The sequence below is a fragment of the Anabas testudineus genome, chromosome 13, assembly GCF_900324465.2.
Source record: "Anabas testudineus chromosome 13, fAnaTes1.2, whole genome shotgun sequence".
NCBI lineage: Eukaryota > Metazoa > Chordata > Actinopteri > Anabantiformes > Anabantidae > Anabas > Anabas testudineus.
This window is the reverse complement of record NC_046622.1, coordinates 14,291,035-14,308,715: the sequence shown is the minus strand read 5'-3', so window position 1 is coordinate 14,308,715 and position 17,681 is coordinate 14,291,035. Positions and strand designations below refer to the sequence as shown.

Below are 17,681 nucleotides of genomic sequence, written 5' to 3'. Positions count from 1 at the left end.
TCTCCCTCTCTCTCACACACACACACACACACATACAGAGTTAGGTTAATTAAGCAGCAGCACCGTGAGGCACCTGTTTCTCCTGCTCTTCACGCAGTGATAGGTCAGCCTTATCATCACCATAGCAGCATCAGATTTATTGTTTTACACCTGAAGTCACTTATCTCCGCGTGTGTGTGTGTGTGTGTGTGTGTGTGTGTGTGTGTGTGTGTGTGTGTGTGTGTGTGTGTGTGTGTGTGAGATACAGACAGATTATTCTAAATAGTCTTTCATTCCCATTCCTTCTGTTTGCCTCCATTTATTTTGATAACATTTTCATCCAACTTTGTCCTCTGTTGTTTTTCTACACTTGGATATTTATTATTAAAAATATCAGTGGGGTGCTGTGAATGTGTGTGTGTATGTGCATGGTGAGGCCCTTCTTCATGGCTTGGCTGTATTCTACAGTGCATGTGTCTCCAGTATGTTAGTGATGCTACTGGAGACCCAGCTCTGTTGGAATAACAACCAGGACCCATTGCAACGCTATTGGCCTCGTTTTAGCCATGCTGCATTTGTGTATGTGTGTGTGTGTGTGTGTGTGTGTGTGTGTGTGTGTGTGTGTGTGTGTGTGTGTGTGTGTGTGTGTGTGTGTGTGTGTGTGTGTGTGTGTGTGTGTTTGTGTGTGTGTGTCAAGAAGCTACATTGATTAAATCTTTACATTTGTCCTTCTTCACTCCTCCCTCCCTTTAGCGACTGACAGATGACTGGCAAGAATCAATCTGCATCAGTAATTCACTTAGCACAAAAGCTAAAGAGCGAGCAGACAACGTGATGTCCCCTGTTGAGTTAAATTACCGCGGGTAAACATGCAGCAGGTGAAGGAGAACCGAGGGACTAGTCAGAGCATGAAAACCTTTGGTTTTACATGAACATATACAGACATGAAGGAGCATGCCTTTAATCATCTGGAAGTGGGGTACCATTACCCTTCTTCATCTTTTTCCTCTTAGATCAAGGTCGACCCTCTTGAAATGCAGATGTGGCTCACTTCACAGCATTAGATGGTTTTGTGAACAATGCAGCAGATAAGAAATAGGGGAGTTACCCTAAAGGCTCCAATTAGCTCCTTAAACTAATCCTCCCAGGCGAGTCTATAGCTAAGCCAGGTCTTTATCTACTCTATTGTGGCCAGTTTAGAATATTAGTATTCATTAAACTAATATTCTTAAATATTATTTAGTACAGTCAATACATTTATGAAAAAACTATAAAACCGTTATAATTGGTAGTGATATATAATTGCAATTAAAACAGACTGTTTATTAATAAATAGAAAATGTAAATCTGAAGTATTTTACATTAAGTTCAGAGCTGAAGTTTTAAGAATGTGAAATATAACTAACATCATGTGCTTCCCATGCTCCAAATTAGTTAAAGTTACGTGCAACTGACGTCAGGAACAGTGAAGTATAGAGTGTTAAGTCTCTAACCACGTTTTGAAGGTTTTCCCAGTACATGTTTAAATTTAGGTGAGAAAAGCCTTGAAATACACAATGTCTTTAATCCCCAACAGAATTAAAGGCAGTGCTTATTTGAGGGAAAAGACATCTTTGGAGCTGCAAAATCACCATCAGTGATAGAAATCTGCAGATGTGTTGTTGTATGGCCTTTCATATGTAATTTGTTTTCGTGTAGGTGTGGGAAAGTGGTTGATTTGTATCGATGCTGGAGGGAAAAGAAAATAAATGGATACGATTTACTTTGATGATGATTATAGTTTTCATCTTCACAAGAAACATCGGTGAGTGCACAAGAGAAGGAAATTGTTATGTGGGATTTTATCCTGATAGTCATGACTATTTTTGCTAAACCATAACCTGTAAGTGCATGTGACATCGGCTGAGTAACATCTGAACCAAATAAACAGTGTCACTCACCTTGAAGCCATCTACTGAAATAGTCAAACATCTGTCTCATAATGATTGTCAGACGGGAGCAGAACAAAACACAAGGAGGCTTCTTTTGTTGGCTCATGGGTCTAGTATAGAGAGTATTATATTTGCAGATCATAAAGTACTTTGGGGTGTATTTGTGATTTCTTCTATCTTCAGACAGGGTATACGTGTTCATATCATATTTAACTAATCTCTTAACTTTCCTTCTCCCTTTTATCAGCTATATCTGCTATATTGCAGTGAGCATCAACAAATACAGATGTATAATTAGACACATTTTACCACTGGAGAGCAGAAATACAGTGAGCGTGAGAGTTGATTATCAAAGCTGGGTCAAGTAGGTGTGGGGAAATCATCTGGTTTTAATCAGCTTGAAATATGTCAGCTCTGTTTTTCCTATAGAAGTTCAACCCCATACAACAAAGTGCTCAGTGTACTGTTCTATGTGCCCAAAAAAAACCCTGTTCACCATGTTCACCAAAGCAGGCCATATAAACATTAGACAGACTGTGCTAATGTTATTTGGCCTAGTTCTGCTCAATAGGAAATTATCTCGATATTATACAGAGCTGATTTGGCTTTATCCTGCTAGCTGCAGCTCTGTCCATGTAGACTTAATTAAACCTTTCAGTGAGTTGTCCTCCTGGAGTTACGTTCCCTCCCTCTCTATTAAGTATGATTTATGACTGCTGTAGCTCAGGGAAACGATTGAATGAAAGGGTAAAATTTTTACATGTATTTTTACCTTTACCTGCATTTATTGTCAGGTCGGCATTTCCATGTTGAACAGCCATGTTCTGTTTGACTATTTTCTCATCTCTATACTATTAGGCCTATACTCTACCTGTGGGCTGACGGCTATGTTAGCAGCTTCACAGAGATGTTTTAAGCTTAAGTGCCCCCCTAAAGAGCAAATTGAGCAGAGCTCTTGTAGCAGAAGATTACACACTTGAGACACTTCAGACCTTTCTGCCTACAGTTGAAAATCTGCATGGTACAATGTAGAAGATTGTGTGAAGGATGTAGAAAACATATCGGTCCTTAAACTCATTACATTGTAATTGTTTTGTCATCTTGGTGCACAGTCAGTAACTCAAATTGACTTGTCAATTACATTTTATATTAACACCGTTATGTGCAAAATGTCAAATTATAAAAAGAAGAGTCGAGGTAGACCGGACCTGAGCATTTGACACAAGCAGCATGGCGTCTTAAATTTTGCATCTGCATCCATGTGTGAGGGGTCGCCCTGAGAAAGATAAAGAGAGGAATCAGTATTTAGTTATTCTGATCACAGGTGCCCTTCAAAATGTCAGCGCGCTCCCAGTGATTAGAAAGGCTACAGATAAAGACAACAGCAACAACCACATCCTGATGAAAGAAGGAGGGAAGGAGAAACCTGGAGATCAACATAGACTCGAGTTGGAAGACGAAACAGATGTGAAGAAAATATTTGTTAAAGGAAGCAGACAGAATCACAGCATGACTTAGGATTAACAGAAATGCAACATGTTTATTGTAATTTTTATATTGTTGCGTACAGAGAGACCAGCAGGCAATACATCCTGCATGATGAGTGCATGAATGGCAGTAATGAAATGAGCAGAATGAATATTGTATGTATTTCTGAAATGAAACCAAAATAATTAAATAGAAATAATGTCATGCTGTTTTGGCTCGTGGTTGGAGGGTGGCTTTAACGTCTCCCGTATTAAAAATGTGCTCTTTTCATGGCATTTTCGAATCAATTCAGATAAAAGCTTTGACCAAATTCACATGAATTGAAACGGCATTAGAGAAGAACAAACTGTGTTAGTGTAATGAAATCATGTTGCTATTTTCATTCAAAGTTTGGAGACTGTCATGTCTCAGTTTTTAACTAATTGAAGGATTACATTGTGGACTGCGAAAGTCGTCTCGCTGAAGAGGCTCAGTGACCCTTACAAACCCCATTAGATGATCTCTAAAAGTACGTCATTCAATTAGAAAACAAAGCGCTTCACTTCTGTTTCTGAAAAGCTTTCACAGCAGCGAACCTGAAGGAAATTTTGCAAATGCGACTGCAATGCTAAAAGGTAAAAATTAAGAATGTTAAATTGAAATTTCAAACAGAGATGAAGCTGTGTGTATTTTATGAGGTGGCACAAAAAAAATCATGTGGTTCAGCATCTGTATCAAGATTTAATGAGTGGGTGGTTGGATGTGTATGTGTGTGTGTGTGCGTGTTGTTTGTGTGAAGGTGTGTGCAGTGATTGTGCAGCAGGTAAATTAATATAACAGATGGTTTGAGGTTTATGGCAAGAAATGATTGTGAAAGGTCAAAAGACAGAGTCTGACATTTACAGGGGCATACGTCTTATTGTTAGTAATGCACATGGACAAACACACACACACACACACACAGAAAAAGCATGGCAGGTTTCATCGTCTTTCCTCAGCCTGTTCTGATCAGAAGAGTGGGGAGGATGTGGACATTTGTTGTTTGTCTGCTGTTCAGATCTACTGTACTTTCGATAATTTAATGGGATTTGCACGAGCATTTCAAGATCCAAATTCTTTCTCCCTCGGATCCACGCGCACACACTCACACATGGTCTGGCAGAGCTCCAACTTCATTACAACAGCACTCTGGCAGACTGATTGAGTGATCAAAGCTAATCGCATTTAATCATATCTAATCATATGTAATAACCAACACTCAGTGCTCAGTCATGACAAGACTCTCCACTCTCTCACTCCATCCTGTCCTTTACTCCTTGCCCTTCTTCCCAACTTAACGTGAGTGATAGATGGAGGAGAAAGAAATTGAAAGTGTCAGAGAGAAAGAGACAAATTAAAGCGTGAGAAGTGGACATAGAGACTCGAATGCTTGGAGAAACAAGATGTTGTTCCTTCCAGCGGGACTGTGTGACTAACAGCTTTGTTAAAACAACTGGAAGAGGATGATCTGGCAGTCACATGCAATATTTCCAACATTTTCATCGTTATATCATTTACACTCAGTACACAGTTTTAAATGCTGCAGCATCTTAAGCTGCTGTGGTTTCTTTCACTTGTCTCCCTGTGCTTTGATCAGATTTTGAAGTCCCACTGAGATGTTTCTTTAGACTGTGGTAACATGTTAGAAACATAATGCAGTATGATAACCGGGACAGGCTGCATGCAGAGTGGTAATATTCTTATGGTATGAATTTAGAAATGTAACAGGGGACGTTAGGAGGACGATAGAAGGACTTATGATGAATTACTATTGCAACAACACATCATCAGTAGGGTAAAACTAACCTGTCTCCCAACAGTCTAACCCCAGCTCACGTTCCCTATTAGTGGGGTTAGACTGTGAGGTGGAGTGGCTTTGTAATTTGTAATAATTATAGAAGGTGAAAACATGAAAATCTAAAAGCACTAATCCAGTAATATACGTATTGTATAAGCTGTTATTGCACGTCAGCCCCCCTTTTTTTCCAGTTCCTCTGTTTCCAAACTTAATGTTTGTTGAAGTAGGAGTCTGCTTTTAGACAACCAAACTGAGCTCTTGAAGGAAACAAACTGCTTTCACTTTGCAGTTTTATATTGTCCCTTTTAAGGTGCTAGTGTGGCTCAAATGAAGTGCTTCTCCGATGCTCTGGCAGCATATGAAACAACTTCCCACGGCTGTTCTGTTAGCTCTCTTCTGTCTAAAACTAACAACTGGACAAACATGCCCTCTTTCTCATCGTTTGGCTGGTTGTGCAAAGGCAAGAGAGTGGAGACGGTTTCATTTGTACATTTGATTGTGGCCCCACGTTTAAGTGTGGCCACTCAGAGCAGCTACGGTTCATTTCAAACGTAACCCCAGCCTTTAGTCTGATGAAGAGTCATTTCTGTCTTGTTCATTTCAATGTTGACATTCTTGCTCTCATGCTCGTCTGCCTTTAGGTTCTGTGGGTGTCATGATTTTTGATGTGGAAAGATGATTTATCAAAGTTAAAAGTGATAAAAAGTTAAATAGATTGGCTCTTGTTAAATTTAATCTGACAGAACACAGGCAGTTAAGATAACTACTGTATTTCTTAACAGTTAAGCGCTTCAGTCAAATCTTCAAAGAAATCATCAATGAGCAAAGTAAATATATGTGATTTGTGCCGATAGTACCGCAATACGGTCTTTCATTTAATGAATAATCTTCATGCCTACAACATATTTATGTTTGATTTGCAGAGTGCCAAAATTAAGCAACAGCACAGAGAGCCCTGAAGAGCAAAACTAACTCCACGACATCTGAGTTCAGTTCATTTTTAAATACCTCGCTTGTGTCTCCAACAGGCGCAGATTGCCGCGCGTTTACCAAGTTTGACACTGTTTAAATATTGTTTGAGAGGCCTTTGCAGTGCCAAAGTAAATATCTGGAGAAGAGCTGTTGCAACATAAACCTTGCGCGCACACACACACACACACACAAATACAAGACCATAGCTAAGGCCTCAGGTTTTTTTAGGACTGCACATCAAGATCATAAACAACCACACAGACATCAGGGCATCTTTTTGTGTCCCTCCACAGGATGCTTTGCTGCGGCTCGCGGCAGTTGTCGACGCGTGCTCCCTGCGAGTGGCCCTACGAGACAGCATCCAGGAGCTGCTACCGAGCACGGTATTTGCACACGCAAACTCTACATTTGTACAAGCAGCTGAACATAACTGAAATTTCCTTCACCTGAAAAAAAAAAAACTTCCTGTTAGTATTCAGCATGGTGCAGCTAAATAAATTGGCCTTGACATTAAACCAGGGAGCGCTGGCCCAGGCCTTGTTGCAAATGGATGAGGCTCATCACTCATTAAATTAATTAGAATGTGATTAATATTACAAATGAATGTGCACATATATGTGTGTGTTTCATTCCAGGAGTGTGTATGTGTCTACATCCTGGAGGGAGACTTGAGGCTGCTGTCTGTCGACCCGCCACATGAACTGCCGCAGGAGGGGAAGATCAGGTGTGTGCTGTTGCGCCTGCATGTATGTGTGTGTGTGTGTGTGTGTGTGTGTGTGTGTGTGCAGCAAGACGCAGATGTTTCGTCTCCGTGAATCTCTGCTGTATCCTGATTTGCTGCGGCGTTGTTGGAGGGCAGCGATACCTTGAGAAGCACCAGAACAAGGTTGAGATGAAGAGGCGGGAAATAGGGGTGGCTGTTTTCTCTGTGTGAAAAGCAGGTGTCACCTGAATGAATATGAGCCACTCAACCCCAAATCACATCATCAGCTCGGAGACAGCTCTGTCACAGAGAGCGAGATCTCATCATCAAGAAACAATGCGGACCCTCTCCATCTCTCTTATACATTTTTACCGCAATCATCTCTGATCTCCCTCCTCCTTCGCTGTCTCATTAAAACTCTCCCTTTATCTCACTTTTCCCCTTCTTGTTACTCATCTCTTTGTTGTCATCTGCTACTCCACCTTCCCACCTCACAGCAGCAGTCTGTCTTTGCCCTCTTTTCCTCTCAGCCAGCTCTTTCCCTGAAGAGCCGTGAAGCACTAAGCCAACTGTGTTTCAGTCTTTCTACTCTGCACCCCCCTCCTCTCCCCGACGTGCCTCTTTCTCTCTCACCTTCAATCCCTCTCCCCGTGGAAGCATCGCAGGGCTAATAGCCGAGGTGACAGTGCCTGGGGTCCCTCAGTGAGACACGGCGATCCTCTCCTCTCTTAAGTGCTTGCTGAAGCTCTACAAACCCGGGCGTTAGAGCGACTGCTGCCCAGGCGCTCGCAAAAACCAACACTACATTATTGATGAAACTGTCTGTTAGACAGAGAATAACCTTTTTTTCCAGCACCTCATTGCCACACAAACACAGGCCTGCACACAAACATGCTTATGCAGGCACAACATGCAAGGACACAAGCACAAGCGGACGCATGTACGCACACATGCACGCACACTAGGTGGAGGTAATGGGGATATTAAAAAAGCTACAGGGCACTTTGTTACTTTTCTGCCTCCAATTCACCTGCTTATATAAGCCTGTTATCAAGACCTTGGCATACACACACTTGCACTAACACACACACTCAACGAACCCATCTGAGAGCCAGAAGGCCACATTGTTTGAGTCTCATTCCAGCCCATTTTCTAATACATACAAGCCCATTACGTGGACCTTGATACACACAGACACACAAAAATGCACAAACAAGTTCAGCAAAGACAACCTTAACGATTGCTTAGCTTCTAAACTATTTGTTGTGTACGAGATAGCTGAAGTCTCTCAGCCAAACAAGCTATTGTGAGAAATGCTGTAAAAAGAAGATGAACAGCCAGCGATTTAAAATATCCAAAATACACTGAGGTGTCTTTGCAGTACTTACACAAACATTGGTTTATTTTGTCATTGTCAGTAACATTTATCCCTCTTGTGAAAAGGACTATTGACATGTTACTTAACATGTCTGTTTTTTCCATTATGTCTTTCACATCAATGCACTAGTCAGTAAAATTGTCGATAGTTTGGCTTCAAAGTATCTTCAGGGGCATGGATTTAAATTCTACTGCTGCCAAATTTATGTTGCAAGTCATCCATGAGCCCCAGGGTTGGTTGTTCGATTACCAGTGCCTCCTGACCACGTGTCCTGGTGTGCTTGCACCATCATCTATGTGGAGCTATCCAGCAACAGTTTCTCCATTAGGGTCAAAAAAGTAGTTTAGTAGTCAGTACTCATCCCATATCTGCATGTACAGTGAAGTATTTCACTTAAATACTCTGTGGCCCTAAGGTGCAAATCAAAACAATTAAATAACAAATAAATGACCATGCTGTACTAGTTCTATCTGTCATTTGCAAAACTGTCCAGAGAAAGTAACACAATACAATACCTGCAAATACCCTTTAATGCTTATGCACATTAACACACCATCAGCTGTTGGGAACTGCAGTGTTCCTTACTAATGGTTAAGCAGTTATAATAAGTGGAGCTCATAGTGAAGGGTCAGGCTGAAACATGAAGTCATTAACACATCCCAGATCAGTTCATCATCAGCTGATCTCTGTGAGCACCAACGACTCACCTACACACACATTACTGTGCGTGAGTGTCCTGTCTAAATGTACAGTACATCTCCCCCTCTACTGCTGCAGCTAACACTTGCCTCTGACCACTCCTGCAAAGAAAACACACCTCCCACTACTCCCACTTTGACTTACATGTTAGTCTGTTTTAGCTACGGTTGGCTTATGCTTTCATTCACCCTAATACTCCATACACCAAACATTTTACATACACTTTATCTAATATGTAATTGTCATATGAACACTATTGTTTTTACTGCCCCTGGGTCTGTTTAGGTCTTGTTTAGCTCTTTACTGTTCCCAGTATAATTTGGCTTCATGATCATGCAGGAAGCTGCTTTGAACAAAGCCATTACACAAAGGTCAGCTGTATTCGCCACAATAGTAAACTACAAAGAGAATGTTTTGCACTGAAGTGAACTATTCCTCAGTGAGCTGAAATAAATGGACACTTTTAAATCAATGCACCATGCAGCGATTTGGCTGCAGTGGTTCGAGGGGATTTCAGACTCTATGAGCATGTAATGGAGTGACTGCTGCTTTGTGTGCGCCCGCGCGCGCGCGCGTGTGTGTGTGTGTGTGTGTGTGTGTGAGGGAGAGAGAGAGGTTAGCTGTCAGAGGTTCAATAGATTATTTACCTGTGTGCATGAGTACAACTATTTTTCTTCTTTTTGTTGTTCATCTCCATATTCATGCACATCTCAAAGTGTATGTTTACTAAAGCATGCATTGATGCATGCATATGTGTGTGAGTGAGCACGTGTCTGTGCGCACATGTGTGTCTTTGGCAATAGTCAGACCAGATTAAACAAATCCTTGTTTCATATTTTAGCATGAGAAAGCGTCTCTCTCTCTCTGTGTGTTAAATATAACACACACAAAGACCCACGCCCTTGCTATCATCACACCTGGCTTCACACCTGGCCAATACAAATAATGGTATTGAATTCATATAATTTCACAATGAATAATACGAGTATTCATGTATTTTCTTTGTTTGGGTTAGTGTCAATGAACACAAACGTGTCTGTTTTTATAATGCTGGTGATTATTTTTCCATTTTCTCCAATTGTCTTCCAAATCCCCATTTCCTCTTTGTCTCCACAGCGTCTGACAGTCTGTCTCTCTCTGTTTCTCAGTCTGACTAATGTGCTGCAGGTAATTGTCTTTCTCAAACCTGAGTCTAACTCAACTTGCATCTGTCTGTATTAGGAGTATCGTGGACCAGCTGAAGCGATGTCAGTGTGCCGGCCTTCCTCCTTCCGAACTGCCAGAAAAGTACAAAGCCTGCCTCGCAGCACCGCTACCAGCACACAGAAGAGGTGTGTGTGGTTGTACAGTGGCTGTGTGTTTATTTAGGGTTGTAGCCAGCGCTTCAGTGATGCTGGTGGACAGACAAATACATCAACATCTGTGAATCCGTGCATCTGTGCATGTGTGCTTGTTGGAGGATGTGCGAGTGTGCACCTGTACATGCAGAGGAGCAGAGAGATGTGAGAACGTGGGAGGAAAAAGCAAACGAATGGAAGTAGGGAGAGGAGCAGTGAACAAGAGATAATGATTGCCAAGGGAGAGGTATGGAGCTGCGTGGGCAATGAAATTGGACAAGAGACCAATGAAAGGTCCACAGTGAGAAAAAAATGCGATGAGGAAAAAAAGCTTGAATGAAAAGACTTCGCATTCCTCTTCAAATGAACATATTTAGATTTTATTTTAAGGTAAAACAAAGAGAATAACCTGCAAGGATGTAATCATAGAGACAACTTAAAGTAGAAGTGTTTGGCCACTCTGCACCCGACTGATCAATAAACACCACTAAAAAAATAGTTAGTTTGGTGCTAGTGTGGCAAACACATCGCTCTTATTGTTATTTAGTCTGCAGCAGCACTGCTCCATTATCAGACTTATTTTGTTTGTAAGGATCTGCTGTTGCTATCTACTCTGCATTGACGAGAATAACAAGAGAAGGAAAATGAAAGACGATAATAAACAGTCGTGCAAGGGCATTATTTTTATTTTTGTCCATGTTCATTTCCCCTGCATCTTTCTATTAGTATTAGAAAATGGAGGAAGAAGAAACAAGATTAAGAGACAAGGACATGGAAAGAAAATGAAAGTAGGGTAATAAAAAGAGTTTGTCTTTTCTTTCTTTCTTTCTTTCTTTTTTCAGCTGTTGTCATTCCTATCTTGGATCAGGAAAAGGATAAGGCCATTGCTGTTTTACTGGTGAGTCTTTGCTTTTAGGGGCACTCAATAGGTTTTCATTGGGTTTATAAACCAAACTAATGAATTACAGTTCATAGATTCATTTGGATTTATTTAACATCCAGAGAATAAATGAATTATTTACTGGGCTGGACTGAACTGTGTTTTTGTGTTGCAGGTGGGCTGTAATCCACTGTCGGATCAGGATGAAGTGCATCTTAATATGGTGGAAAAACATGTAAGCTCTGTGTTTTTTCTGTGTGTCTTAGTTACAGATGTGAGAACACAACTTGGTGACAGTAGCTGACTCACTGGAAGAGTTCGCTGTTTATTTAACCGCCTTCACTGTGTTTTACAGAAGGGATAAAGCACAGCTTATGTACCGCGCTCTCTATGAGAATGCAGAAAATGTGTTTATTTTCCACTAAGAACTAAACACATACAGTTGGGTCCATAAATAATGGAACAAAGATCATTTCCTTTTATTGTGCTTTGTTCACCACCACTTTTATTTGGCATTAAACACTCAAGATGTGCACAGCGTTTTTCTACCATCAGTCTTGACTTCACTAAGTAAAAAGCTGCTCTGTTAGGTTGAGATCAGGCAACTGACTTGGCCAGTGAAGTGCCTTGAGTCATCATTGGGTCATTAATCATGTAAGAAGTAGCGTATGAATATGAAGCAGCGTCCTATCAGTTGCAGCTTGTACACCTCAGCATTTATCCTGCTACTTTCATCAGCTCATTAGTACACCAGTGAGCCGGTTGCATTGTCAGCCATGCTGTACATGCCCATGTCATAACACTGCTACCACCATGTTTGACAGATGATGTAGTATATATGAGCTATTAATTTCCTTCTTTCTCTTTTCATCATTCTGGTACATGTTAATCTTAGTTTTATCAGTCTAAAGAATCTTATTCCAGGTGTTTTCTGGCTTAGTCTAATCTGGCCTTTCTGTTGTTGAGCATTACCAGTGTTTTGCACCGTTCTGAATTTACAATCATAAGTGTTATTTGACTGTAGATTTTCATAATGACACAGCTACTTCCTCAAGAGAAAGAGTTCTTCTTCACCATGAAGCCACCTCTAGATGTCTTATCTGCTTAATTAGTCATGGAATAACAAGGGAACAGGACTCACCTGGCCATGCAACTGCTTGTCAGCCATTTGCTTCATTATTTATGAGTCCCCCCAAAAAAATAGGGGTGTATGAATGAAAATTACTGTAATTTCTGAATGGTTAATGGAATAATTTTTTTGTAAAAAAAAAAAAAAAAGTTAAAATAAATGTGAAAGTCACATCTTACGTATAATGTGGTGGGGAACAAACAATGAATTACACAGAGTCTTCTTATTCTATCTTTCCATTATTTATGGACCTAACTGTCCATCACTGCACTTAAAGCACAGACTCTAATAAGTATTTTGAAAACACTTTGTTGTAGGTTTCTTAGATTATGCACACAAGGATTCTTGTGATGACTGGTGATGTTTAATTCAACAGCCTTTGAATTCATTTTGTTAGCTGGATAAAATGTAATAAAATGACATCAAACACTTTTTCATCTGTCTGTAAGTTTCTGTACACTTAACTGACGTTTGGTGCTTTTCTGTGTGTGTTTCTGCATTACGTGACGTCACAGGCCTCAGTGGCTTGCACGCGAGTCCAGGCTATTCAGGCGTCGTACCACAGGCCTCCTCTCAGCCCCTCACCTATACAGTCCCACAACGCACTGCTGCACCTCAACGTCTCAGAGCAGGACTACTGCGAGCTGGACCGCAACATACTGCAACTCTGTGGTACTTCTTTTTGTCCCTGTCTCTAATTTGTCTTTCACATTCTCTCACAAACATTTCCCACAACTCATCTACACAAATACAGAACTCAAACATAATCACGCACCCACCCACTGGAATGTGAGAGGTGAGGTATGTTAATAGAGTAAACCCATCTGGACAAAAACTCTATGAATTTAGATGGACTCTGTCACTGGCACAAAGAATGTGTGACAGCTCCTGTGTGAAAACAGAACGCTTCGCAGAAACACTGTTAAAACTCTCATGCATAATGGAAAAGGACTTGCTAATGCTGTTCCTGCGCACATACTCATTAATCAGCGTTTACTCCCAAATATGAGTTGCCTTTACTCTCGTCCATTTTTTACAGGCTCTGCCTCACCCCTCTGCTTCTCTGTCAAACCCCCCCCCCCCCCCATCATCATCTGCAGTCCAGTCCTCCCTCCATTCCTTGTCTTGTCTTCATTATTAGTCCTTCTGTTAGCTGGTTCCTGTTCACCCTTCCCCGACCTCGCTGTCTCAATTCATCCCTCCCTGGACTGCTTTCTGTCCGCTTGCGTGCATGCTCTGCATTCGCCTCTTGCCTCAACGCCAATGTGCCTTTGCTTTTATCCCATCACTCTCTCTCTTTTCTCTTTCAGGTGAGCTCTATGACCTTGATGCAGCCTCTCTCCAGCTCAAAGTCATCAATTATGTAAGTGGCTGCGATCACTCATACACTAAACATACAGATACTGTTAAAGAAGTACAGTATATGCAAAATGTGAAGTCCTTGCCAGTGACTTCTCAGAATGGATTCTGTTATTACCCATACTACAAGCTTGTATCACACAATGACTTCATCGGCTTCCCTATAGGATGCCCCCTCCTCCCCTGTATATATATGATACACTTTGTGTCAAAAGGAAGGAATGGGGGGAAGAGGTGCAAAGACTGTTTGCAGTGAAGGATAAGCTGTAGATTAAATGGGAGGAGGGTGAGGAGAGGCTCCAGGGACAGTATGTGCAAAAACCCAACAACAATTTCGATGTATGGACGTATTGACAGATAAAGAAAATGTGAGCTAGAGAGAAGAGAGATATGAAGGTTACACTGCATCAAAGGGACAAAATCCCACTCTATCAGGTCTTTGCATGCTCATACTAAGGTTTTTTTCATACTACTGAGCATGAAGCTCTTTGAACTTCTACTATGAGTTTTGGTAAAACAGGATATATATATATATATCGTAAATACTTTACATTGGTTCCAGCTCCTCAGTTGTGAAGATTTGCTGCGTTTCTTTTTCTAGTATCATAGGAAACTGAATATCTTTGAGTTATGATTTAATTAAGTAATGTAAGGCTATAATCTTAGACTTTAGGAAATTGCTCCAAACATCCTATTTTTATGACATTTTTATTTCTAGAACATTATCATGGGATGACGAGCTGCTATTAATGACATAAACATTTTGGACATTTATGTGCTGAACATTTATTCAGTTTCTAGTAAATTATCATTAGGACCCATTTAGACAAAACTCATACTCATAACAAATATTAGTGTTATTTTGAGTGTGACTTATTTGTTTTGCACTAAGTTACTAATTAATGAATGACAGTCTGATGCATAATTAGCAGGTCATTTTCACTGTTGTCCCAAATTCTCTTCACTCTCCATCACTTCTTCTGTCCACATTCTTAAAAGACCTCATTTACTGATAACTGCAGTAATCAATGTCCTCTTGCAACTGAAAAATACATTTTGGTTCATGGGGATATTTTTGTCTAAAATGGTAAAGTCTGAATGATTATTATCACCTATGTGACCTTTCCTGCACCTGTGCTGCCTTGACAGCCTACACTGCAGAACCACACTGCTCAAATAAATTAAAGGGAACACTTTGAAAACACATCAGATTTCGATGGGGGAAAAAAATAATGGTGGATATTTATACTGATTTGGACTGGGTGGGGGGTGTTAGAAATGAAAGGAGGCCACATCGTTTGATGGAAATTAAAATGGTCAACCTACAGAGGGCTGAATTCAAAGATACCCTGGAAATCAAAGTGGTAAAATGATGCAGCAGGTTAGTCCATTATACTGACATTTCATTCCAGGAACTCAAAATGGTACTCAGTATTTTGTTTGGCTTCCACATGCTTGTATGCTTCTAATGAGACGACAGATGATTCCCAGGGGTATCTCATCTCAGATCTGGCCCATTCTGGTGTTTCTATGGCAAATGCCAATCAAGCTTCACTGTGCCGGGCAGTGAGCACAGGGCCCACTAGAGGACGTCTGGCCCTCAGGCCATCCTCATGAAGTTAGTTTCTGATTGTTTGGTTGGAGACATTCACACCAGTGCTCATTGTCTTCCTTTCCTTGCACAAAGGAGCAGATACGGGTCCTGTTGATGGGTTAAGGACCTTCTACGGTTCTGTCCAGCTCTCCTAGAGTAACTGCCTATCTCCTGAAATCTTCTTTGTGCTCTTGAGGCTGTGGGGGGAGACACAGCAAATCTGGCAATGTCACATATTGATGTGACATCATGTTGTTGTTAATTTCATTAACACCAAAGCAGCTGAAACTGAAACAACCCCCTCTGCTACTTAACTGACCAGATCAATATCCCTGAAGTTTAACTGACTTGATGCTAAACTCTGATTAAAAAGTGTTCCTATTTTTGAGCAGTGTAGTTCAATGCGGTCAAGCAACACCACTGCAGCAATGCAGCCTGCATGTAAAGCATCAGCATTCGATGCCTATAAACCTGCATCTGTATTTTGCTTTACTGCACCTGAAGGAAGGGAGGGAGAGAAGTTGTGATGGTGCAATTGTCTGTAAAGGTTTTAAAATGCATTTTGAATCCAACATGATTTGTTTCGTCTGCTCATTGTTACAGTTGTAAAACGGGGTGAGGAGAGAGGGAGGAAACGAGGGAGGGGAGGAAAAGGAGCGTGAGATTGTTGCTTGTGAGGAATTGTCAGTTTTGTGGGAAGTGCTTGGGGCTGCTCTTATGGGATTAGCAGTATTTGGGAAATAGGGGGTGGAGGGGCTTATTTTTTATATGTGGGTGCAGCAACATGCTTTACACGTGTGGGTGTTTGAGCTGTGTGTATGTGAGTACATGTGTGCGCACGTTGATGTGATTGCGTATATGACTGGGGGCAAATGTGTTGGCAGGGACTGGTGTTTATTCCTGTCCTGCTTGTTCCTGATCCAGCACTTTGGATTACAGAGAAGAATGTTGTGTGAGGAAACGCTGCTCCTTTGTGTGTGTGTGTGTGTGTGTGTAACCATGTTTATACTTGCGTACCTACAGTATTTGTGTCATCGTGCATACAGGTGTGGTTGTTTGCACCTCGGAGTGTATTTCAAACTATGAATGTAAATGAAATGTTTCCTATTACAGATAGCAGCAGGAAATTAGTTGCAACTCTGCAGGACTTACAGCGCCTGTCAGCAAAGATATCCATTGTATGCACACATGCACCCAAATAACACTTTATCTTGTTTATGTAGGTATTTTGTGTTGTCAGCTTCTAAGAGAACCTTGATGTTGTTTTTGCGTTTGTGGTAAAATCACAGCAAGATCATGTATTTTATATTATTGCAGAGGTATGAATGTTTTGATGAGACGATCAATATTAAATAGATGTTTTCATGAGGTGAATGCAAACAATCAGAAATATACACACTAGCAAACTAGCTATATTAGTTGCAATATGTATAACTAAGTCTATAGTATATATATATATAAATATAAAGCTGGTTAGCTGTCTTAGAAATGTATATAGAAAAACATTTCAATAATTCTCCTCACTCTTACTGACTTAGTTATGATAAAACTTGATTGATTTCAGATTTGATTATGTTGTATATTTTCTGTGAAATATAGAAATATGTCACTCACTAAATCATGCTACTGCAAACCAATGAAGATCTTATTGAATTCTTGCTCTGCCCTGACTGCACTCATTTTCCATTGTCCACTGACTTCCAATCTTCTCTCCTCACCTATATCACACTTCAAAGAATCTAAAATTGAGGCTTTAAAAACAATCACACTGAGTCTGATAAAGAGAGATTTTTGTGATTATAGATCAGGACTGATGTTCTGTTTGTGTTCGCCTCCAGCTGCAGCAGCAGACGAAGTCGCAGTGCTGTTGCCTGCTGCTGGTGTCCGAGGATAACCACCAGCTATTTTGCCAGGTACACACACGTACACAACTCTCTCTATATTTTTATCACCCTCATACACATGTGCTTCCATAATCTGTTTGCGAACGTACACACACACACACACACATACACTAATGTTCTCTTCACCTCTCTTGCTCTCCGTGCCCCACAAATATGTAAATAAAGGGAAATATAAAAGCCACCTACCATTTTAGCAATGACTCATTTACCAAAGAGTAATTTCAACATTAACATTTCAACACCCTTTGACCTCTGTGACTTTTAGGTAGTTGGAGACAAGGTTCTGGAGGAGGAGATCAGCTTCCCGGTAAGGTCCAACAACATAACGTAATTATGCTTTCCTGTTGAAACAATTAGTTTTATCTGCCCTCACACTCATTCATTCATATATTATTGAATTGTGGTTTGCATACTAGGAGACGTGCAGTAATCAAGTACAGTAATAATCCAGGATGTTTGTTGCAATTTTTAATAAGGACACTTTTAATGCAAGTGTTGTAGCCCTAGTTGTC

The 17,681-nt window shown here is 40.7% G+C and overlaps 1 protein-coding gene across 1 annotated transcript in view; it reads left to right on the top strand.

Moving 5' to 3' along the window:
* Positions 1–17,681, top strand: part of LOC113172803 (cGMP-dependent 3',5'-cyclic phosphodiesterase) — a 176,236-nt gene that overhangs the window by 142,880 nt on the left and 15,675 nt on the right. The window contains exons 6-11 of the mRNA XM_026375835.2: positions 11,146–11,201; positions 11,359–11,418; positions 12,828–12,984; positions 13,623–13,675; positions 17,104–17,178; positions 17,435–17,476. Of these exons, the coding sequence (XP_026231620.1) occupies positions 11,146–11,201; positions 11,359–11,418; positions 12,828–12,984; positions 13,623–13,675; positions 17,104–17,178; positions 17,435–17,476 (443 nt within the window). The remainder of the gene's footprint in view (positions 1–11,145; positions 11,202–11,358; positions 11,419–12,827; positions 12,985–13,622; positions 13,676–17,103; positions 17,179–17,434; positions 17,477–17,681) is intronic.